The 24597-nt window shown below is 39.7% G+C and overlaps 1 protein-coding gene across 3 annotated transcripts in view; it reads right to left on the reverse strand.

Moving 5' to 3' along the window:
• Positions 1-573: 573 nt before the first annotated feature.
• LOC110166493 (corticotropin-releasing factor receptor 2) overlaps positions 574-24597 on the reverse strand; it is a 250282-nt gene continuing 226258 nt past the window's right edge. Inside the window, exons 10-12 of one of the 3 annotated variants that reach the window (XM_020931738.2) lie at positions 11813-11948; positions 9132-9173; positions 1165-1440 (exon numbers count right to left, since the gene is read on the reverse strand). In XM_020931738.2, the coding sequence (XP_020787397.1) occupies positions 1300-1440; positions 9132-9173; positions 11813-11948 (319 nt within the window). In that variant the 3' untranslated portion in view covers positions 1165-1299. Of the gene's footprint in view, positions 1441-9131; positions 9174-11812; positions 11949-24597 lie in introns of all 3 variants that reach the window. The other 2 variants (XM_055151707.1, XM_055151708.1) reach the window with 2 other exon arrangements.

Genomic DNA, 24597 nt, shown 5'->3' on the forward strand with positions numbered 1-24597 from the left:
AAGTTGAATGTAAATGTTGCTGTTCCGCATATCTTTATCTTCATAATGTTCTAAGATATGATCATTTTGTCAAGCTACTCAGTGTTTTTTCATAATTATCCAATAGCCAAAGCTGAAATTATCACAGAATTATCACAAAGGCCAAAGATGAAATGAGAGATATAAAGTTTGTTCTTTCTGTAGTGATCACAGACAGTGTAAAAAAAGTGGAGTAAGTGAGTGTGACGTCACCAGAGCGTCCCAATGACAGGTACGGCTCAGGGTCTGGTAAACCCAAGTTTCCAGAAAGGATAAGGATGTTATTAAAGAAAAACAGATTTTTCAGCTCAGATTTAAGGCTTCTGCAGGCGCTACACTTCAGAGGCTTAGTGGACCCAGTAAAAATCAATAGAATTTCATGAAATTTCTCACAGAAGTTTACTTTCGCAAATGTAAAAAACTGATACAGATTTTCAAAAATTCTTCAAAAAGTTGGACAAATGATGCAGCCTACTAAACAGTCTTGCCAAAGGACACAACAACACTATCAAGTAGTAGAAGTTGGAGCAAAAATGAAACCACCAAACTGTATTCTGTTTAACATGAAATTTTCTTCAACCATCAGATATCGTAAAAAAAAGCTAAAAAGTCAAATAATCCATCATATTTGAATAAGTAGGTCAAAATATCAAGTCATTTTAAGTCATGTCGTCTGGTAGAAGCCACAGGTCGTTGACGAATGGTGCAAGGTTCCATGATGAGCTTTTTAATACTGATATCAAGTTCCAGTAAAAAAAAAATCCATGTTTTTTTGTTTGTTTGTTTTTTCATTAGTCTTGGACAGACTGCGCTCTGGTAACATGTTGCCACATTTTTTTTAAATTAATTCATTTTTTTTATAAAAGTCACAGACACACTGCGTTCTGGTTGCAGTAGTCTTTAAAAAACACCACGTTGGACAGTTAGCTAGTTACATTTTTCTCTAAAGTGTGTTCTGGTTCTTGTAGTCTTTAGAAACTAGCATGTCCAACAGTTTTATGGCTGCTCGCCGTAGTTACCATCTTGACACGCTTTTTTCTTCAAAGTTTAAAAAACACGGACATACAGCACTCTGTTTTTTGTAGTCTTTCCAAAACACCACATCCGACAGTTAGCTTGTCACATTTTTCTCTTCTCTGCGTTCTGGTACTTGTAGTCTTTAGACACGAGCACGTCTGACACTTCGCTCATTTGGGTGCTGCCAACTTGTCACGTTCTTTCTCCAAAGTTTCAAAATCACGGACATACAGCATTGTGTTTTTTGTAGTTTTGCTGGAGCAGTCACACGGCTGTGGTCTGCTTGATGCTGTGGAAGCTGATCCTGGTGGGGGAGGTGGGGATGGACATGGCCCGGGCCACTCGCACTCGGAGCGCGTGGTTGTCTTGCCAACGGTGCCACCTTTTCCTGACCGCAGAGCGCACCTGGACACAGAGACAGTGTTAGAATGAGGACAGAACAAGTTTGGACACTGTCAAATATAAATGTTCAAGAATATAAACCCTTCAATAACATTTGGTATCAGTTCAGTAGCTACAGTTTGTGTGAAAAAATGTTGAGAAGAAAAGTACGAAAATACAGGAAGTAGCGCTAAGTTCGAAAATTACATCCAAAATGCAGCAGGGACAATACAAGCAAGGGACATGTTTTTGGCAGTTTCAACTTTAATTTGACAAAGACGTTCCTTCATGTTTATTACACTGCAATCCCAAACGTTCAAAGTAATTAAATACATTAAGTTGTACATACTCAGAGTTTTAGAAATTATGTCAAGTTGCTGTAACATGTTTGTCTTTTTGAGTGATTTTAACTTTTTTTTTTTTTTTTATTGAAGGGAACTATTGTAGGTATAAGTGAGCATAACTTAAAAACATAGATGAGATACACCTTAGTAGAATTAAGTAATAATAAAAAAAAAAGTATAACATGTATAATGTACTGTGTGTGTACTATAATGTGTAATGTATGTAAGTATGTATTATTAAACTATATAAATATTATATAATATTGATTAGACAAGTAAATCCCCTGATTTTTACGTGGGGAACCTGGGTTTAAATCCCCTTCCTAGTTAAATCACAATGTTTCTGCAGTTTATATCATTTTAACCCTTTTTTTTATTTTTATTTTTTTAATATCTGAGTTAGTCTGAGCAGTAGCTCAGGGCGGCAGTAGCTCAGTTGATAGCACGTTCGTTCACTGATGTGGAGGTTGGCGGTCTGGATCCCAGTCTCGACATAAACACGGGTTGAGTGGTCAGATCCACTGACCCACAGGTTGGCTGGTGTGAATCCAGCACTCACAGATGAATGCTGTCGTTGTGTCCTTGGACAAGACACTTATGAGTGTGGGTGGGTGAGTGGTTCCTTGTAAAGTCTGAGTGCCTTGAAGGTGGAAAAGCGTTACAGAAAAATGTGACCATTTACAGTAGTCTGAGTAATCATGCACTAATCCCCCACTAACGTCAGCTCTGTTTGAATTTTATGACTTTTGTGTGATATAACAGTTGACATTTTAAAATGCAACAGGATCTATCCAGATGATATAACGCAATAATTTAAGTTGTACTATGTAACTTTTCTGCCTAGAAAGGTATAACATATGATGCTTTTATCTTATTATAGTTGTTGGAACATTCCAGGCAATGAAATAACAAGCAGGACCCTCCACCAGAAAAGTTACACAGAGCACCTTTAATGTGTAAGTACAGACAAACGTGTGGCACTGGGACTGAATGACAGTGAAAAGAGTGAGAGATAACAGCAACGTCTGACCCATCACTTGTGCGCTGAATAAGAAGTTTGATATTTAGACTATAATCCCTGAATACATTCATTAAATTCTCTGTGCCAGTGTTTGGCGGACCAAGATTATTTTTAACACCAAGTAAACAACAAAAATACATTTTCATTTATTCCGACTCGTGGGATTTCAGCACTGTGTAGCCTTTAGCTTAAAGGTTATATGCTAATTTCCGACACAAATTGTAACATCAAATGAAACAGCCTCTTTCTGTGTTTTTACACCGGGCCAGTCACCAAAATGATCTTGATTCTTCATTGTACAGCTAACAATCACATGCCTGCTTTATCTGGGTAAAAGAGTCTAATCCCTCACAGATTCAGACACTGAATATGTTTCACCAAGAAGCTTCTTCAGTTGTGACAGGATTCTACTTTTTGCTCGTCTTATATCTGATTGACAGGAGGAGCTCACTACACCAAACAGATACACAGTCAAAAGTCTCTGTTATTAGTTAAACATCACATATTGTGCTTGAGCCTGCTTTAAAGTTCAACTGTACAACACCTGTGGATCATTGTATTTTGATTTACACATTTTAAATTGCAATGGTTATCTAAAACTATTTAATTAAAGAAATAATTCGCAGACTACCACTTTAGAAAGATGCTGTACCAGTGGGAGCTGACGTCACCGTAATCATCATCATGAACAGAGTCGGTGTTACTGATTTGTTGGGGCCAGTGTGTACATGGCTCATATCGCACACGCCACAGAACAGCGCCCTCTGCAGGCACTTGTCTGCACTAAAGGAAAGCAGTGAGATGTTTATCTGTGACACATTGCGAGTATTTCGTGTCTCCACTAAAGTCAAGGCAAACAGGAGTAGCATGCATATATAATGAAGCAAAATGCACTCAAAAGAGACATGGACATGGATGGATTTAAAACAAAATATTAGGTTTATTAAAGATGAATCCTTTCAAGGCCACGCCCACATCGCTCCATGCATCACCACCAACAGACCCGTAACACGACAACTCAATGGATATTTGTACACACTAGCGAGCAGAAGATTAAAAAAAAATGTATTCGTACCAAAATTACTACACCACGTCCACTACACTTAGCACTGATAGAGAAAATAAAATTGTAGAACAAGTTCGTACGTCATAGTGGGCGTGTACTGGTGACGGTGAACACGGGGATTGATTGGCAATATGGCGTCTTGAAAATAAGTGATTAAAGATGATTCAAACATGCACAAATCACTTCAAATACAACTTCCAACAGGTAAATGAGGGAACAGAGGGAACAGCTATAACACGATTAAAGCTCCGAAAAGTCCATTTTGCAGAATAGGTGTCCTTTCAGTCCAATCAGTTACTCTAGGGTGTGAACTGTCACCTGAGTCATACACATCAAAACATGCTTTCCTGAGCCGCCGCCGTCCTGTTTATCTGAAGATTGTACAGGGCCCCCACTACTAATAATGCAAACTCACTTCAAAACAATATGTGACCGGGACTGAGACTAGGACTGAGACCGGTTTAGACCTGGTTTAGACCTGGTTTAGGCCTGGTTCAGTCCTGGTTCAGTCCGGCATCGCAGTTTAAGTCACAAAAACGGGAAACAGCTGTTATCCCTTTTTTCCAGTATTCATTTAAACACAAAATTGAAAAATGAAAAAAATGAATCTTTATCCGTTTTTTCATTTTGGTTTTGGAGACAAATAATGAAGAAAATAGTTGTTTTTTTCGTTTTCTTATTTTTGGTTTTATATTGAAAAACGAATGAACGAGTGATACATGGATTCATAATGCCCATGTGCTTAATTCAGTTTTCCTTTATGCTTGTTGTGTGGACAACATTGGAGGCCCCTCTGCAGTGCCTCAGAAGCCGCCCAGGGGATCCCACTTCAGGACTTACTGGTTTACACTGCTTTCATATGAAAACCTCATTAATTTGTTGACACCCAGGAAAACTCCCACCCTACAAATCTCCTATAAGCTATTAAGATACAAGAGCTGCCCAAAGCCTTATTAGCTACAAGCAAAAGGCCAAGTTCCATGATTCACACTGGAGTAATCCCTCTTAAACCATGTGTCCTCTCAGCTTCAATTACCCACCTCTCCAGCCCGCTTTCACATTATTCACACTGTCAGAGTCCACAAAAGTGCCCTTGACTCTCCTCAATTCCATGTAATTCTGCTAATAATCGTAATTACTTTGAAACTACTGGGCTTTTCTAATCTACTGGAAAAAGGGGCATGTGCAATTTACGTCCAATTAGCACTTACAGTGAGAGAACAGCTGGTTTGGAGAGTTCTTCAAAACTCACCATGGATTATGTTCTTGATATTGTTGCCCTGCAAGGGAATGTTCCACAGTGTGGGATTCAAGTGACATCTTGTATTCAGTATATATTCAGTGTATTCTTACTGAATGTGTCACCTATTCACAGATCTGACCTGTGACTAGTCTCCATACCATATTGTGAAAAACATTTTCTTGACCAATTATCAGGAAGGGAGCATCAGCATGCTAGTTTGCCATAGCAACAGAGTGGTTGGCTTCTCAAGTGGCTTTTACCCAACTATGAAGTGCAGCCTGTCTGACAAGTAAGAGGCTTTTGGATAGTCTGAGATGAGCTGTCTGTTTTTCCTGTATCCATGGAGACCGTTGTTGTGGGAAAAATTAGAGAGATCTTGAAGAAAAAAAAAAAAATCCATTTGCAAAGCCTGATGAGTTTTTGGAATACAGACCAAGGTTTATTCTTGTTACAGCAGATATGGAGAGGGCGTAGGCCACAGCCCAACCTCTCCTCACCAGCAGTATGTCCCGACTCCATTTGACCCGGAGTCTCACTCCAGAGCATTTGAGCTCTGAGTATTTATACAGAAATACAAGGTACATACATATCAAATCAGAGTGACACGTGTCTCACAGGCTGGTGATAAATTAACTTAACGTACATTTGAGGACAGATAAGACAACAAAAGGCTTCCTGAGTGACGACAGTTGTGTCTGCTGAACCTTTACACATGTTAATGACTGTTCTGGGTCTCAGAAATCACATTCATTTACACAAAGGCAGACTGAGAGAAATCTTTCCACAATATACATTTCCATCACACCGTGCTAGCTAAGGAGCTCGCTATGGACCTCTGAGATGCTACAACTTTTTACACCATATGTAGCAGCAAATGTGGCAGAACACTTTCTAGAGGAAATACTGTCAGATCATCCAGAGGAAATATTTAGAGGGAATGGCCCATGACTGAAACTACTGAGCGGGGGAAGAGTGAGGCTTTCACGTTGTGTTTACCTGGGGAGGGACACTTTTGTCCTGAGGGCTGCTTCTCCCCTCTCTCTCACTCTGCCCTGACACAGACCTGCTGACCCCACCTGCCCAGTCCTCCTGTTAATCCACACTGAGACCTTTGACTGAGACACAAAGGCCACTGAGACGCACACGTGTTTCTGCAGCTACACTTAAATTTCTCTCATGATCAATACACTGTTTCTCTCTCTAGTTGATAGTAGCTTTACTATGACCTCTGAAAGTTTTGAAAAACGCTTATAAACTCATTGCCGTGAATAATTAGGATGCACAAAAGGTAAGTGAGCAATAACTTTGGACCACTGCAAAAATTTGTCCTATTTTTAATGTTTTTATGGCACTAAAAATCAGGTACTGCATCTTTCTTGTGTGTATAATGGGTAGAGTTGCCAAATATCCAATTCAAGTAAGAGCAGTGATACTTTAGAATAATATCACCTCAGTAGAAGTCGATTTTTTAAATGCGCTATAAAAAACAAACACTAATGAAAGTCCAGAGCATTTCAGTGCCCCCTGCTGTCCTTGTACCCCGGTTAGAGAAACACTGATGCTCCGGGTCAGGACGGCTCCACTCCAGCTTCACAGAACACTGGACATAACACTCCACAGCTGCACTTTGTTTTGGCTCAGATTAAATTAAACTATTGCGGTGACATCATTTGACCTTTGAGTTTGAGAACGCTCATGGCCAAGATTAACATACTAATAACTTCTCTTTGGAAATTCAATGTTTGTAGTTCGGGGACGCAAACTCTGCAATTGGTTCATCAACTTTTGCACTGTGTACTTACTGCAAAACTAATTCTATATTACACAAAATTGACTCTTGTGAGCTTTAAACCATGTTAGAACTTTCTTACCAAATCAGAAACATACACTGAGTTGTGTTTTGTTTCAGTCACACATGTTTGAGTAACTCTTTATTATTAGTCTGTCTACATCTCCAAAGTGATCAGCTCCTTTTACCTTTTTCAGAAGAGATTGGCAAAACCAGGGCTGAAATTAAATGATTCTAGTGAAGGTGTATGGATTTAAAAAACACGGCGGAGGACATCTTGTACCACATGACAACACGGAACAGAGTGTTTTCTGTTTGAGAGAAGAACTCAGCCTAAATGTGCAGGGTTTGTGTGTTAAACCTGTGCGAATGAAACAAAACCCAACTCCAGGTCTGTTTGTGACGAGGAAACTACATTATACGAGCCTTTTAAGGAAGTCTAAAAAACACTATGGAAGTTGTAATGGGAAAATACCATTATAGCTTCTACGTGCAGTTATTCAGTTTTCATTGTGTCATTGTTTTTAGGGAGTAACCGCCCTTGTATAAGTTCTGGGGCATCACGACCCAGCACAAATTCAGATGTTTCCTTTCTTTGGTAATACTTGTTCAGACACTCTTGTATATGTTTTGTGAGTTGTTGATGCTGGTTCAGAAAGAGTTACAACCCTGTATTGAACAGACTTGTCCTCTGTCCTCTCTTTGCAAAGATTTTAAATAAACTTTTACTTTGTTGCTTAAAATGTTTACTATCTAAAAAAGATAATTTTCCATGACAAAGTACCGTAAATTCCGGACTATAAGCCGCTACTTTTTTCTCACACTTTGAACCCTGCAGCTTATAAAATGATGCAGGTAATATATGGATGGATTCTTTGTTTGGCACATTGTCCATTCATATATATGGTCTATGGTTTGGCAACACCGTGGATACGCGCGTGATACGAGTGCAGAAAACAGTCTGTGCGGTGACACATGGATCTAGGGTTCACATGAAGTTGCTGCACTTGCTCATGATATTGTTAGCTCACTCAAATAGTTTATCGCCGTGTGGTAAAATAAGTTATGATGCTAAATGTACATTAGTGAGGGGGATAGATCTTACTCGTATGTGGAAATGACGAGAAGAAACGTCTCAAACTTCAGTAGCCGGACATTCACTCATATCTGATTGATAGAACTAATCCCACCCCCGAGAGAGTCTGAAATCTGCTGAAATCCTCCAAGACACTGACATGATACAGACAGAACAGAGGCTCTTTCTGCAGGAGACATGAGCAGTAGAGCGCGGGGAGAGACGGGGGTGATATGCTGAGGAAGATACTCGTTTCATTGTGTTTTGAACAGTTATTTTGGGCTTCATACACACACCCTCCTCATGGAAAACACACGAACAAATACAGATGATGCAGCTTTTAAATTAACGGCGACTGATGTGACTGTGGAAGAAGAAAACAGAGCTGCTGCACGTGAACTCGTCATCAATGAACTGACTCAAAAAGATGACCAAAACTTTCAGAGGCAATAAAAGCAGACGACCCGAACTTGAAAACGTTCTTGAAGACGTGGACACCTGCGTCTTATATTCAGGTGCGGAGTACATATGCACAATTTTTAAAATTTTGTTAAAATTTAGTTCATGCAGCTTATATTCAGGTGCGCTCAACAGTCTGGAAAATATGGTATGTGGCGGCCTTTAATAATACAGTTTGATGTGATTCACTATGATTTTATGTATCTGTTCTGATCTAATTGGATGTTTCAGGCTGATCTTGCGGTAATTTTCGCGAATTTGCATGAAAGAAAAACAAAAATCCCACCATTTTAATCCAGGTTAAAAATGCACTGTAACATGTGTCACTGACATTTGTACTGAGTAAAATATATAGATTTTTTCTGTAATGCCTTACATTACTGTGTTACAAGCAAAAAGCAACGCATTACAGTAATTTCTTACTTTTGTTATGCGTTACTCCCAACACTTTGCATTACTATCTTGTATTATATTTAGTAATAATAATGCATTCATCTTATTACGCTTTCTCTTTCTTATTTTTTGTGCAAAACTCATAAATAACAAAACAAAACAAAAAAAAACTAATGTAAATTCCTTGCTTCTCCATTACCAATATCTCAATTCTTATAACTGGGACTTTTGTTCAGTTTGTCTGAGAATTAACACTCAGGCCAGATAAAACAGGTTTCTGGAAACTAATTTGAAAAGATGTTATGAAAAAATTCCAGTGACTCACCTCTCCATTGAGAAAGCAGTAAAAGACGGAGACAAAGAAGCCCTGTGGAGAGAGCCACATTTGGATTAGTCTAAGAGCTGATATTGTTACACCTACTTACAGCATGAGGCGTTAAGGTGTCTCGGAGCAGGTACGAGATATGAGTTGTTTTTGTTTTTCCTTACAGTTTTGGTGGTGGTTGTAATAGAGATGTGATCCCAGTTGTACGAGCTTGTTTCAAAAGGGGCATAATGGAAAATCAATGATGTAAAGACGCCAGTGGTTTTAACAAAGAAAGAAAAAGAAAAACGCAACTAACTTTAAACCTCCTTTTTTCTTGGGTCCAGCTCATAGTCTGTATAAATAAATGGAGATACAGTAGCTAACCTTGCAGCATTCCAAATAGGAAGTGAGCATGGGTGTGCTTCCAGCTCCATCGACTCTGGATCCAGTTCACTTTACGTTGAAAAACTATCACCACTCTCTGTCACTGCTGAATCTCTGTATCATACGTTCATTTGTTCATCAATATAAAACCACAAATAAGAGATCTTCATGATTTGTCTCCAAAACCAAAATGAAAAACAGATAATGATTTGTTTCTTCAGTTTTCGATTTTGTGTTTAAATGAATAATGAAAAAAAACGGTTAATGGCCCTTTCCCGTTTACGTGACTGCAATGCTGGACTGAACCAAGACTAAACCATTTTCAGTCCTGGTCTGGTCCCAGTCTTAGTCCCAGTGTCTGGTCCCGATCTGGTCCCAGACTCAGTCCTTGTCTGGTCCTGGTCTCAGTCTCGGTCTGGTTCCGGTCTGGTCCCGGACCTGGTGTAGTCCTGTTTTAGTCCTGGTTCAGTCCTGGTTTAGTCCTGGTTCAGTCCATGTGTGGCACAAAATCCGGCATTGCAGTTTAAGTCACAGAAACGGAGAGGGAGGCCGTTATCCGTTTTTTCCATTATTGATTTAAACACAAAATCAAAAACTGAAAAATCTAATCGTTACCTGTTTTTTCACTTTGGTTTTGAAGACAAATAATGAAGAAAATATTTTTTTCGTTTTCTTATTTTTGATTTTATATTGATAAACGAATGAATGATACACAGATTCTGCTGCCATGAGCCTCGTCATTTTGGTCTTAAAATGTTCGTATTAACCTGCTCGACATGAACTCTGTGTTTGTATTCCATGTTTTTGACAAATCAGGCACCTTATTTCCCAAGGGTTAGCGACACGTTTGATTTGATTGACAGCGTTGCTAAGCGCCCGCTCCCTGCTAAACCAGCGGTGCAGGTGGGAAGAGGCGTTACTTTCAACCACTTCACTATGGATTGGCTCTTTAGTTGCTCTGATACCTGTGGTTGAAATTACAAATATGGAACTCAGCCTCAAATCTGCAATGAGCTTCGTTTGACTGGAGCTGAACTCTAACGGAGTTTAGAAACATCACACTGGTTTATACAGTTTACGGTCCAGGTTTAATCAGTTCACCCCCAGCTCTTTAACACTTTCTTACTATTCCATTTTAATGAGTTGTTTTTAAAATACATTTTCCACTACAGCGACCAAGTAATTATTCAAATGGATTAAGTCCAAATTATCAAGACCTTTTGGATTCAATGGTGAATGAAATTGAAAACTGAGGAAAGTAATTGTAATTAAATTTTTCACTCCTCCACCACAATTTTACCCCTGTGAGCAACATTTCAACACAACTTTTCTGGGCACATTTTACAGTTCATAAAAAAATTCACTTTCAAATCCCAGTATATTATGAAAGTATTTTAACAACAACACATGAAAGATTCTTTTGCACAGTAAAGGCTAAATATACAGCTGAATCGCTGCATAACCTTTCTGGTGAAGAGTCGCAATCGGATGTTGTTGCATTGCCTGGAAGGTTCCATAGTATGACATTTAAAGGATCTATCGCCATGGAGACAAGCCGATCGTGCCACTAGGCCAAGTTACAGGTCAGGTAAAGTGCGGTCCCCAGTCAGTGTTGGGAAGGTTACTTTTAAAATGTAGTCCTGGTTTAGACTTGGTTTAGTTTCCGGCAATGAGTGGAATTACTCATTTCAAAAAAAGGGGGATATAGCCCAAAATGTGAAAACGGGAAAATACGGCTGTACAATCCATGTACTGTAATTGCCGATTGTAATTGTAATCCAATTACCACTCATTGAAACAGTAACTGTAACGGAATACAGTTACTCATAATTTTTTTAGTATGTAACGCCGGTACATGTAATCCTTTACTCCCCAACACTGTTCCAGTAAATTGATCTGATCTGTAACTTGACTTAGTGGTGCCACCTGATTGTCTCTATGGAGAGGTTATTGCTTTGCCTGAAATATTCCGCAATATGGCTTTAAAATATCTATGTCCATGAAGACAAGAAGGTGGCGCAACCAGGTTAAGTTAAAAGTCAGGTCTGTGGAGAGGGGAGCACACTTTACAAGGTCATTTTGAGCACTAAAATGTAAAACCTGTAATGAAACAGCTGCAACATAAATGTTTAATGCCACAGTGTGAAACATTTCAGGCAAAATAATAACAACTTGAAGACAGTCAGATAGCAGACCTTCCACCAGAAAAGTTCCACAGTGCATCTTTAATACCACAAGTTAACAAAAGCAGACTTCTCCACATTGTCTCTTGAAAGTCGTGTGTGTGGGTGAGGGCTGAAAATACCACATCTCACCTGAAAAGACTGGAGGAAAGAGTTGAAGTAGATGAAGACGATCTGAGAGATGTCGTCCTCCCCCGGATTGACGAAGAAGAGCATGTAGGTGATGCCCAGAAGAGGAAGCAGCACCAGCGTGGCCTTCACAGCTTTTCTGAGAAAGTTACACCACAAACACCAGAATAAGAACCACTCCCACGTGCAAGTGTGTAAATCTATGAGAGCTGCCAGGACGGGCCGGCGGGGTGAAGAAACTTATTGGATGTTTAATTGGGAATGATATCAAAAAGGCCTCAGTGTTAGCGTCATTACTTCCTGTCACTACATCCATATGCTGGGGGGTTCTACATGTATCTATATGGTGAAATATTCAACAGTTACATCAGTTACCATGGTGACACAGCGCACATTAGAAAATACTGCCAAAAAAGTGTTAAGAAAAATGCATAATGGATTTAAACAACACATTTTCAGTAGCCTGTGATCAGTATGAGCGTTCATATTTAGGTGTTTAAAACCAACTTTAATCACTGTGGAAAAAAACTTGTTTTGCAGTTAATAGTTAGAGCAAAACCGGTGTGTGTGTGTGCAGAGCTGCAGCTGGAGGCCCTGTCCACACTAGTTGGTATTCGAGTCGTTTTCGTTGCAGATGCAGTGTTCGTCCACACTAATCTGATTGAAAACGGCTCCGGAGACGGAATGATCTGAAATTCATTTGAGTAGGAATCTGATTTGGCAACTGTGTGGACGCTTGAAAATGTTGACACGCTGATACACTTATAATTCAACACCAAAACACTAAGAGGCTAGAATATGTGTCCATTTATATATACGGTCTATACATACAACCTGCAGTAAGTTTAACATGAACCATCTCCAACGCGATAGAAGCACAGAACAGACTCACCATCAGCAGAACACCCCTCTGTCACAGAAAGAACACACATAATCCACTGAGTCGTGTCCTTTAGTCCGACAGAAGCTGAACCTCATCAGCGCACAAGGAACGAACTGTTTTGTCTGTTTTGAGCACTCAGTTTATGCAAATTAGCCATGCGGTTTTACGTTTCTGTAAAATGTAAACAAATATGCTCAAAGCTGTGTGGACAGGGAAGGCTTGCGGACACAGAAACGACGTGACTGGACGCAGATCATTTCTGATACTGTGATACAGCGATTTGTTTCAGTGTCTTAGATGGATGAGATTAGGGCTGGGTATCATTAAGAAGTTGCCGATACAATACATACCTCGATACATAGGCCACAATACGATATATATCTCGATACAGTGCACTTTAGGTTTGATGCGGTAAATTTCAAATCGATTCGATACAGTTCAGTAAAAAATAATAGCTAAATCATGGCTGTGATACTAAAAGTCTTTGTTAAACCACTTCTTGTGCAAAGTGAATATGAAACACAAACATTTTAATTGAGAATGAAGAAAGTTATCGGATGTGTAATTGGGACTGATATCAAGAAGGCCACACTGTTAGCGTAACTATTTCCTGTCCAGTTGATACTTTGCAGTGACATCCATATGCTGGGGGGATGTATCTATATCAGGGGTCTCCAACCTTTTTCCTTCTGTGAGCTACTTTTTGTAAAAAGAAAATGCCAGAGAGCTACTAAGTTTTGGGGTCACCAGAAGTTTAGTAAATAAGAGCCATGGTACGCCGAAGATGAGGTAGAGTTAGATATATAAAACATATCCCACTATCCAGTTATCAGCACAAAATTAGGCATAAAAATTATACATTTACAAAGGAAATAGGAATTCAATCAATCAAATTTGGGTTATTCAGCCCAATATGTATAATACAGAAATCCCTTGGCGAGCCACTTGGAAAGAGGTGGAGAGTTACTGGTTGGAGACTCCTGATCTATACAATGAAATATTCAACAGTTACTTCAGTTACCATGGTGATACACAGGGTAGCCACGGGGTCTTAAAAAGCTCTTCAATTTCATGTTCCTAATATAAATTAAGGCCTTAAAAAGTCTTAAATTATGTTGTCCAACTCTTATTTTTACCTGGTCCCTGAAGGGTTGACCAGGTTTTGTATTCACCCTGTGTGTGTGTGTGTGTGTGTGTGTGTCGGTCCACCCACAATAATTCCACCATTTATGGACCGATTGTCCTTAAATTTGGTACAAAAGTCAAGCCCCCTTGTCTAATGCCACAAAAAAAGTTTGGTGACAATCCGAGGTCATTTGAGGTCACACAAGTCAATTGAAAGGTCACGCCATTATAAAGGATAAAAGCAATTTCTTCAATTTCTGAACCATTTGCGGCCTAAAATATTCACTCAATCATCACACAAGTTGGCACACACACATAACCGATGTACACTGGATGTTACAGGTTGAAACCAGTCAAGGTCAAATATGCGTTTTTGGTTATAACTCCGCGAAAAATGTAGCTAGAGCAACAGGAGTGCTCTCCAAATCTCAGAAAAATATTAACAATTATTTATAATTCTATGCATTTATATAGTAAAATATTGATAGTTTTCGAGATAATCACTAATTATACCAGTTCCTTTCTCTTTCAGTGTACACTGCTAAAATTCTAATTGGAACAAAAAAAAAATTTCCGTTTCTTCTTTTTCTGGTGAAATCTGATCTACAGTCACACAACTAACATACACACAACTCATGAAAAATGACATTTTGGTTCCACACTAGTAAACACAGACATTCTCATGTGTGACCAATATCACACAAATGTTCATGGGCCTGTACAGATACACACATTGCATTGTGGACATAATGTAATATGGGCTGGGCTCCTCATAAACTGTTTCTGTGCTGATGAACTGACCCACCGATACCTTATGGTTGATATCTCTGATTGAGCTTGCTTTCACAAAGGTCTTAAATTTCATTAGCCTATTTTTTTGTAAACTCAACCAGGCTGCAGTGTAATGTTAAATGGAGGGAGGAAAAAAAACAACAATGTGAATGAATGTCTAATTTGGAGTATGTGGAAACAATACTTTAGTTTCAGGCGTTGGTGGCAATGAGTAAACGATCAGTAGAGTGGAGGAAGACGTTGGATGGATCATGGGGAAGTGTAGGTTTAATCCACAGTGGTTCTTAGATTCTAGATATAGTACTGTAGTTTGTTGGTTGTTATTAGAATTGGATCTGGTGTTTTTCGTCTGCATACTGGGTGCGATGTTGGTCTTAATTTTCATTTAAGTGGTCTTAAAAAGTTCTTAAAGAATCTTAAATTTGGGGTAGTCAAACTTAGGGATACCCTGATACAGCACAGTTTAGCAAATACTTCCAAAAAAGTGATACGAAAAATGCATAATGGATTTAAACAACACATTTTCAGTAGCCTGTGATCAGTACGAGCGTTCATGTCATGTTTAGGTGTTTGATCATTAACACAAAAGGTGAGAGTGACTAAGTGAAAAACTGTTGGATAATGCTTGCGAATGTTATATTATTTACTGAGAGAGGCTTGTTTGTCTGGTCAGATTGTCTTAACTCAAAACTCAGATTGAAGTTTAACTTGAGTGACAGAGCTTCAGACAGAGCAGTGCCTCCAGTTAGCATCACAACCCCAGGGGAATGTTGATGACATCAGCTGCAAAGTGTCAATCATACTGTATCTCTATGGGCATTTTACCAAGTTGCCCTGAGAATGAATACGTTAATAAATATGAAAATGTCTATAGTGCAGCTTTCAAAAAAGGAACAAAAAAGTTCAGTAAACAGGAACCAACCATGAAGTTATTTCCCTTGTGGATCGATAAAGTCATAATGCAGTTTTGACCTGTAAATGTCATTTTGCTGTCAAAACTTTTGAATAATCGGAGCCTAAAGACCAGGAACTTTCTGACAAATAATGCAGTTTCACACACCGATAATCACGATGGCTCCATTTCTCACAGCTCAACATAATATCAGCCATTATTCTAATTGAGAGCGACAGTTTTCAAAGTTCAATCCCCTCATGACTTATGAAAGAAAACATAACTAACTTTTTCCACCAGCTTTATCACCTGCAGCTGCGAGTGGGCAAAGGAAAATACATATTTATATCATAACAACAAGCAGAATATCCTCATACTTTTGTAAATGCCACGTCCCCACAACAAAGTCACCATTGTGGACTTATTTCACATCTAATATTTGAGCTTCCTATCCAGTCGTATAATTACTATACTATACTGCCCATCACCTTCACCTTTCACTATTTTTCAATTCCGTTGGGAAGGGAAACAGTTTGGGCGGAGGTTTGCAGTCGCACAGATCCGATTCTCTTTTGCATTTATGGAGTTCACAAACTTCTTGAGCCGTTTTCGGCTGTTAGGACATCCAACAACCACACAGTTACCATGTCCGAATCCCAAAACTAAAATATGACAATATCAGAACCAGAAACAAAAACGATTTGGTCCAAAAGACTTGAAAAGTTCAGCTTTGACAATAGATGCATTGCACTGGGAAATCAAACATGGCAGTTTGATGCTCACTTTTTCAGAGGATCCTTACCAGTATACATTGCGCGATGACCGGAAGTCTGAATTTTGGGATGCATGTATTGGAAAATAAAGGGTGAGTATAGAGAAAGAGTGGCGGTCAACAAAGGCAAGGCAAGGCAAGGCAAGTTTATTTGTATAGCACAATTCATACACAAAGTAATTCAAAGTGCTTTACCAAATAAGAAATACATTAAAATCACAATAAAAATACATCAAAACATAAATAATCATAAAGATTAAAATAAAAAAAGAGACAAAAATTAGAGAGAAGAGTGCAGAATGAAAACCTTTCAGTCATATGCAGAGTGAAACAGAACCATTTTGAACCTGGATTTAAACAGTGTCAAAGTCGAGTCTGTCTCACATGTTCAGACTGTTCCAGGTTTTAGCTGCGTGAACCTGAAACGCTGACTCCCCTTGTTTAGTCCTGACTCTGGGCACCAGCAAAAATTACGGCTACCCAGCCCTGACCTTCAATCAAAACTGGGTAACAGGTAAGTGCACGCTTTTACACACACACTTCCACAGACACACATGCATGCACACGTGTCCACATGAGCCCCGCCCCCTCTGCAGGACAACACACCCTCAACCACACAGTGCACCAGTCCTGTCTCCAACAGTTACACATGTTGGATTATTGTGAACCATGTTACAATGTTTTTATCTCATCAAATACATAACCACAGTTGTGTTATTTTCATTCACACATGTTTGCGTAAACCTTTATTATTAGTCTGTCTACATCTCCAAAGCTCAAAATGCTCTGTTCCACCTTGTGATGTCATGAAGAGGTAGTTTTCAAGATAACAGCTCCTTTTAAAAACACAGAGGAGTACTTTCTGTATTACTACATGACATCACAAGGTGGAACAGAGTGTTTTCAGTTTGAGAGAGGAACTCATTCTAAATGTGCCGGGTTTGTGTGTTTAACGTGATTGAATGAAACAAAACACAACTCCAGGTCTGTTTGTGATGAGGAAACGACAGTCAGAGGCGGCATTACCATTAGGCAAAAATAGGCAGGCTGCTTAGGGCCCCGAACCTGGAGAGGCCCCCAACCAACCTTAGTGCCACTAACAACCGAGGCCTCAGAGCAATTAGATTTTCTCTCAGTATGACATTAAATGAGAATAGTTTACATTTAAACAAGAAAACGCCACCAAAATAGTATCTGATTTTCAAATCTAATTTAACTCTCAAAGCATTCCCCACTTTCACATTAGAATGGACTTAGTCTGCTCGACCCTGATTTTAAATCATATCATATATATATATCATAATCATAATCATATGTAATGGATGTAAATAAAAATGTAATTCTACTAGCAAAAAATTAAATCACTTTCAGCTCTGGTTATCTAGTAGGGTTTCCAAAGTTTCTAATCCACCGTAATTCAATTGAAGATGTGCGTGTCTTATGAACAATGGGGAAAAAAACAGACAATAAATATAAAAACAACAACAAAACAGTGCGTTATAATGAGGGCCCCAACTAGACTTTGCCTAGGGCCCCCAAAATGCGAACTCCGCCACTGATGACAGTATAACATAAATCAAAGAATAGTGTAATCTGGGCTCTTTAAATAGTAGAACTTCACTCAAAAAGTCCCGTATTTCAGAACATGTTTGTACAGATGTAAACTACAGAGTTAGGGCTGTTTTTATGCCGAATAAAACAGGATATTTTGTTGCTTATGGAGAAAATTATGGTACTTCAAAATTTCTTATCAGCTAACTTTGCAGTCAAGTGTCAAAAATAACAATTTTGAAAACCCTTTGCAGAATATTATCTTGACTCAACCAAGATTCTGTTTTGTCATCACAGCAACATACTTGTACACTGCCTCTTCCCTGATCCATGATGCTGTGGCCGTAATGGGTTTGAAGCCAAGTCATCAAATGCAGGGCACTCCCTTTTTATGACTTTTTTGTGTTATACTTGGCAGTGGATTTGAATCTGCAAGTGTTCTCTTACAGGAAGGAAGAGCAGAGACAATCCAGGGTGGAGATTTTATGGGTTTCTATGTCTATTCTTTGTCTGGAATTTCCTGTTTTGTCTGAATGAAGTTGACGTTGCACCTCACACAGCTCCAGTGGACGCTCGTGCTTTGGAGGGCTGAAAGATGTATTGCAATCAAAGCAAAAACACAAATGAATAGGTACGGTTAGCAAATCACAAAGGCTGGAAGTTTTTAATTTTGAAAAACATAATTTCCTCCACAAACAGGAGAGACAGGAGAGGATGGGTAGAGGGTAGCAAGTGAAAATATCAGCCATTATATCACCATGACTGAGCATTAGTGAAAACACACATGCCACATGCTTTGGGCTTACGTGGCACAGTGTTTCCACACAAAATATGAGCACATTTCAAACTAAACCCGTTACGACCAAAGAGTGGAAGCTCACAGCTTAGGTGGTGGCGCGTGTTCGTGGGAGGAGATGCACAGTGTGTGCTCTGTACACTGTGTGCCTTCATAGAAAACTACTAAAACGACTTTAATCATTGCAGAAAAAACATGTTTTGCCCTTGATAATTGGAGCAAAATGGGCGTTGTGTGTGCAGAGCTGCAGCTTTAGATGGATGTAGGGCTGGGGATCATTAAGAAGTTGCAGATACAATACACACCATGATAAAATACATATCTCGATACAGTGCACTTTCAATTCAATGCGATATATTTCAGATTGATTTGATACTAAAAGTCTTTGTTAAACCACTTCTTGTGCAAATTTCCTATGAAACACAAACATTTTAATCATCAGAACAGTGAAAATGTCAAATGTGTCGCATAAACGAGTTTCCTTCCACTAAACAAACAACAAAACTGTAGCGTTGCAAGAAAATTATTTAGTAAAATATACCAAAAAATACTCTTGGAGATATATCAATACAGCAGTCCCTGAGAGCGATACTGTATCATCACATTAAACGATACGATATTTTGATATTTCAATATATTTGCCTATTGGGATGCTTCATTATTACTCCAAATACTTCATGCTTAAAACACTTTGAACACTAATAACCATTTAAAAGACAGTCCCTGTCTGTGTGGAAGTATTGAATCAGTGCATTCTCCCCAAAATCTTTATCTTTTTGTACAGTGTAGTTGCACATTTAAATCACTCCTGCCTCCCCTTAAACTCCGCCAATGCACAGACTGTATATACAGTATAAATAGCCATAGCTCAGCCACTGGCCTGCTGCGTTCCAAACAGGAAGTGAGCATGGGGGAGCTTTTGACTTCATCAACAGAAAAATTGTCACCCCTATTTCTATAATTGCCCTGTCATTTTAGTCTTAAAATGTTTGGATTAACCCACTCTACATCCTGGTGTTTTTATTTTGTTATTTTGTCAATTAATGCCTTTTCCTAATATGGAACTCGGCTCCAGATTCACCCGTAGAACTGCTAACCTCGTGAGCTTCATTTGATTGGAGCTGAACGTCACGCTCCCTTAGTCCACTTCTTTATCCAGTCTGTGATCTGACAAACAAACTCGAAACAGGCCTTTTTGAGTCTTTTTGTCAATTCCTCTGGGCGTGTTTAAAATGTGAAATACGAACAAAATGCTGCTATTTTAACCTTAAAACACAAATCTACTCACAATCTCAAAGCTTGTCAGAAGACTCTCTGTCAGATATTTTTTCCCAAATGGTTCAGGCCTTGTGCTTAGAGCCTCAGAGTGAAATTGCTTGTGTTTCCCGAACTCTTGAAAGTCAATGGTTTTCAAACAAAGAGGAGCAAAAGCAGGGAGTTCAAATTAACAAGAAAAGTCAAGAAGTGTCTAGAAGCACTTCTGATTACGCAGAGTTCCCAGGATGCTTCACGCTCAGGGTCAAAGCAGCGTTCACTTGCAGATGATAAAACCCAGGCTGGTTAAAGGAGCTGGACCAGACTTTTACTTCTTAAAAACGTGATCCAGGTTGTTCCTTTATGCATTCCTCATCCTGTGCACACTCTAATTATTCACCACGATGAGTTTATAAACAGTTTTCTCAACTTTCAGAGAGACATAACATAAGTGTGGAATAACTCTGGACCATTGCAAACTTTTTTAAATGGACAAGTTCTGTTTTTCACATTTTTAAGACAGTAAAAACATATAGAGTGTCTTTAAATCTGCCTTTTTATCTGAATGCTTATACTGTATTTTTCACACTTTTTTTCATGGTTTGGGTGTTTCCTACGACTTACATAATCAAATTTTCACACTGAAGCTGCGAGAGGCTCTTGGCTTTTGTGCCAGTATCTGCTACTACTATTACTCCTGTACCAGCCACTGCACTCTACTGCGCATGTCTCCTGCAGAAAAAGCCTCTGTCCAGCTACAAGTAGTGAAAATGGTATTCGAGCAGCAGAAAAAAAGTTTGGAGTGTGTGAGAAACTTGTGAGGGACTGGTGGAAAGAACACAGCTTCACAGTAACCAGGAAGGATGCACCATGCAACTTTCCTGGAAGTCACTGGATGGATGGACAAAGCCTGAACTTCAATGACAACTGAAACCATCCTGTCGCGATTCAGAAAAGCCAGAATAATTCTAACTGGAACTGATGCCGAGTCTGACGACAGCGACACAGAAGAGGAAGCAGCACTCTGTTTACCACCAGAGGTTGCAGAGTTGCTCAGAAGTGACACAGAAGATGAAGAATTCAATGGATTTAGTGATTTGGAGTGAGATGGAGAGTTTGGTAAACTTGTTCTGTTCTGTTGTTTATACTATATTTATCTGAAGAACTGTTCATATGTGACGTTAACAGTCTCTACTCTATTGTTATTACTAGAACTTGCCTTTAAAGATGAAGAAATGTTTGTTCCTGTTCTCAGATTTTCTAAAAATAAATTTCCCCCAAAAAGTGCGACTTATAGTCTGGTTCGACTTATATGTTATGTTTTTTTCTTCCTCATTACGCATTTTTTGGCTGATGTGACTTAGACTCTGGAGCCACTTATAGTCTGAAGAATACAGTATTAGGTTTGTGGCCCTCTCTGTTGTTGGAAAGTGAATATTTCAATGGTATAGTTGCTGTTATGCTTTTATTTAGACAATGTATTCTAACATTACATAGAGATATGCTGGTGCCAGGTTATAGCATGAATCCTAATTGACACCTGTAGTCCCTGAGCAGACTGGAGGAAATACTCAATACAGATTTAATGTATGCAGATGAAATGACCACAAATACATGAAACAGATATTACCAAGGGGTCACACTGTTCAAATACTTTTCTAAAATCAACACATAGCCACATCACATATAAGCACATATGCCAACGAGACAAAACTCTTAAAAGGAGGAGCACCATGAAGAATTTTAAAAGCTAATAAATATGAACATATACCATTTGATTTGACTGTTTGATAAATATTAACTTAAATCAATTTAATAAAACTAACAGCTTTCATCAACACAAAAAAACAAACAAAAACACAAAACAAAACAGAACAAAAAAAAAACATTTTGATGGTCATATTTTGAGAGAAAGTTGAACTCTTTGCATTGCCTGGAATTAAAGGTGCATTATGTCACTTTCTGCATGATTCCATGGCAGGGGTCTCCAACCTGCAGCTCGGGAGCTACCAGTAGCTCTCCACCCCCTTCCAAGCAGCTCGTCAAGGGATTTCTGAATTACACGTGTTGTGTTGAATAAGTAAAAAATGATTATTTAAATGCCTTTACCATTGCACATGTCTCATTTTGATGCCTGACTTTGTACATTAATAAATGGATAATGGTTTATGTTTTATTGACATCTAACCTAGGGTGACCAGAGTTTCAAAATCAAAAAACTGGGACACCTCTGGTTTCAGGTGGGTGGTAATAATAAAATTGTGAAACGAGTGTGTAATTCAGGTAAACTTTTCTGCACTCGGCCCATTTAGGACATGTCACATTTTCTTTGTGTTTTGGTGATTTTTAAGCAGCTTTTCTGTATTTGACCTAAATAAATGTCACTTTATGTCTCTCTTTACTATTGGCAGGGATCAGATTGGTCAAAAATAGGGACACCTGGGACATTTCTAGTATAAAACTAGGACAAATCAGTGCTTTTGGATAAATCTGCTGGGACAGGGGACACAGGCTCAAAACTGGGACTGTCCTGAATTAATAGGGACGTCTGGTCACTCTAGTCTAATTGTACTTTGTCTTAGGCTTTCTGTGGCTCTTTTACATACTAAATTTCTTGTGACCGCTAAAACAAGTAGCTTCTGGCATTTTTGTTTCATATAGGTAGCTCACCGGAAGAAAAAGGCTGGAGACCACTGTTCCATGGAAACAGAAAGTACATCTGAATACTCTCCATGGAGACAGATACGTGGCTTTAAATAGTGTGAACATTTCATTTTCTAAGTCAGCATCTTCAAGGCAAATGTCTCTTTCAATATCTCACATGCACTCACATCCAGCATTAAAAGTGTGTTGTAAAACTTTTCTGGTGAAGAATGCATCAGATGTTTTTCTCCATGGAGTTGTTATTGCCCGAAGCCATGGTTCTTGACCGGAAAAAGGTGTCTTGCCCTCTCTGGGTGGGTGGAGAGCCCCTGCCTCAAGTGGAGGAGTTCAAGTATCTCAGGGTCTTGTTCACAAGTGAGGGGAGGATGGAGCGTGAGATTGACAGGTGGATGGGTGCAGCATCTGCAGTGATGCTGTCGCTGTATTGGACTGTTGTGGTGAAGAAGGAGCTGAGCCGAAAGGCAAAGTTCTCGATTTACCATCAGTCTACGTTCCTCCCCTCACCTATGGTCATGAACTCTGGGTAATGACTGAAAGAGTTCCTCCGCCGTGTCAGGGCGTTCCATTAGAGATAGGGTGAGGAGCTCGGTCACATGGGAGGAGCTCAGAGTAAAGGCGCTGCTCCTCTACATTGAGAGGAGCAGTTGAGGGGAGGGCATCTGTGCTGGATGCCTCCTGGTTGCCTCCCTCAGGAGGTGTTCTGGGCATGTCCCACCGGGAGGAGGCCCCGGGGAAGACCCAGGACACCCTGGAGGGACTAAGTCTCTTGGCTGACACCTCAGCATCCTCCCGGAGGAGCTGGAGGAAGTGTCTGGGGTAAAGGAAGTCTGGGAGACCCTGCTCAGATTGCTGCCCCCATGACCCGGCCCCGAATAAGTGGAAGAACATGGATGGATGGAGATGTTATTGCTTTGTGTGGAATGTTTCACAGTCAAACTTTCTATCTTCATGGAGACCAAACCAGACCAATTTACAGGTCAGATCTGTGGAGAGGTGACACCGCTCAGAGTCAGAATGCCTCTTTTTCTGAGCATTTTTGAGCTTTGAAACCAACTGTAATTGAATAAGTGTAAGGTAGAGCTGTTTAATGTCACACTGTGAAACATTTCAGGTTTCTTCATAGAAACAAGCAGATGATGGACCCTCCACCAGAAAAATTACCTTTATACTTTCCTCTCCCCTCTGTTACGGCCACGGGCCTCCAGATCCTCCTCTGGCCATATCTGCTTAGATCCCTGTGTGTGTGTGTGTGTGTGTGTGTGCAAGCCTCCATATACAGACCCCTGCTGTGATGCTGTGATTGGAGGAATCAGTTTAAGATGGCATCTGGAGCCCCTCCCGCTGATTGGTGGAAGCCGAAACACCTGGCCAATCCCGGGCCTACACCTGGAGCTCCGGCCCTATAAAAGGACCCGCCCCCTGCCACTCAGGGCAGCTGTTCTGTTTGTGGACTTGCTTGCCACCTTTGTGTCTCTTGTGGTGTGTTTTGTCGAGACACTAGAGTCCTGGTGACTTAGACTGGTTTTTGTTTTTGTGTTTCATGTAGTATACCCTCTTTTGGTTAGCTCATTTTGCCTTATACTGTTAGCCACTCTGTTTAGAGCCTCTTTTTGTTAATTCCTGTAAAAATCATTGTTTTGTTAGTTTTACCTTACAATTCTGTTAAATAAATCACAACTTTAGTTTTACCATTTTACAATCTTGGTTATTTTGTTACTTCCCCCTGTCCCTAGCAGAGCTGGGTCGTAACACCCTCTCTGTACAATATAATGACTCGTGTGCTTTCTGTCTTGCGCTCTCTTTCTTAAACCCTCTGTCAGCTCATCTGTCCCTTTTACTCGTCTTTTCTGGCAGTCCGGAGCTGGTTGCGCCTTCTCTACAGCCGGCCCCTAACACTGCCGAGCCCGTAAATATCCCCCCAGCCTCTGGTGCACAAACACACTTGACACAGTAATAAGAAGTGTCAACTCAGAAGCCTCACAGTCCAGTCTGAAAAGCAAGAGAACAACACGGAGAGGGTTCACACAGACCATCTCGCTGACATTACAACACTTATCTC

This window comes from Boleophthalmus pectinirostris, unplaced genomic scaffold (genome assembly GCF_026225935.1).
Source record: "Boleophthalmus pectinirostris isolate CB_2022bp ecotype Guang Dong unplaced genomic scaffold, ASM2622593v1 HiC_scaffold_16, whole genome shotgun sequence".
Classification (NCBI taxonomy): domain Eukaryota; kingdom Metazoa; phylum Chordata; class Actinopteri; order Gobiiformes; family Gobiidae; genus Boleophthalmus; species Boleophthalmus pectinirostris.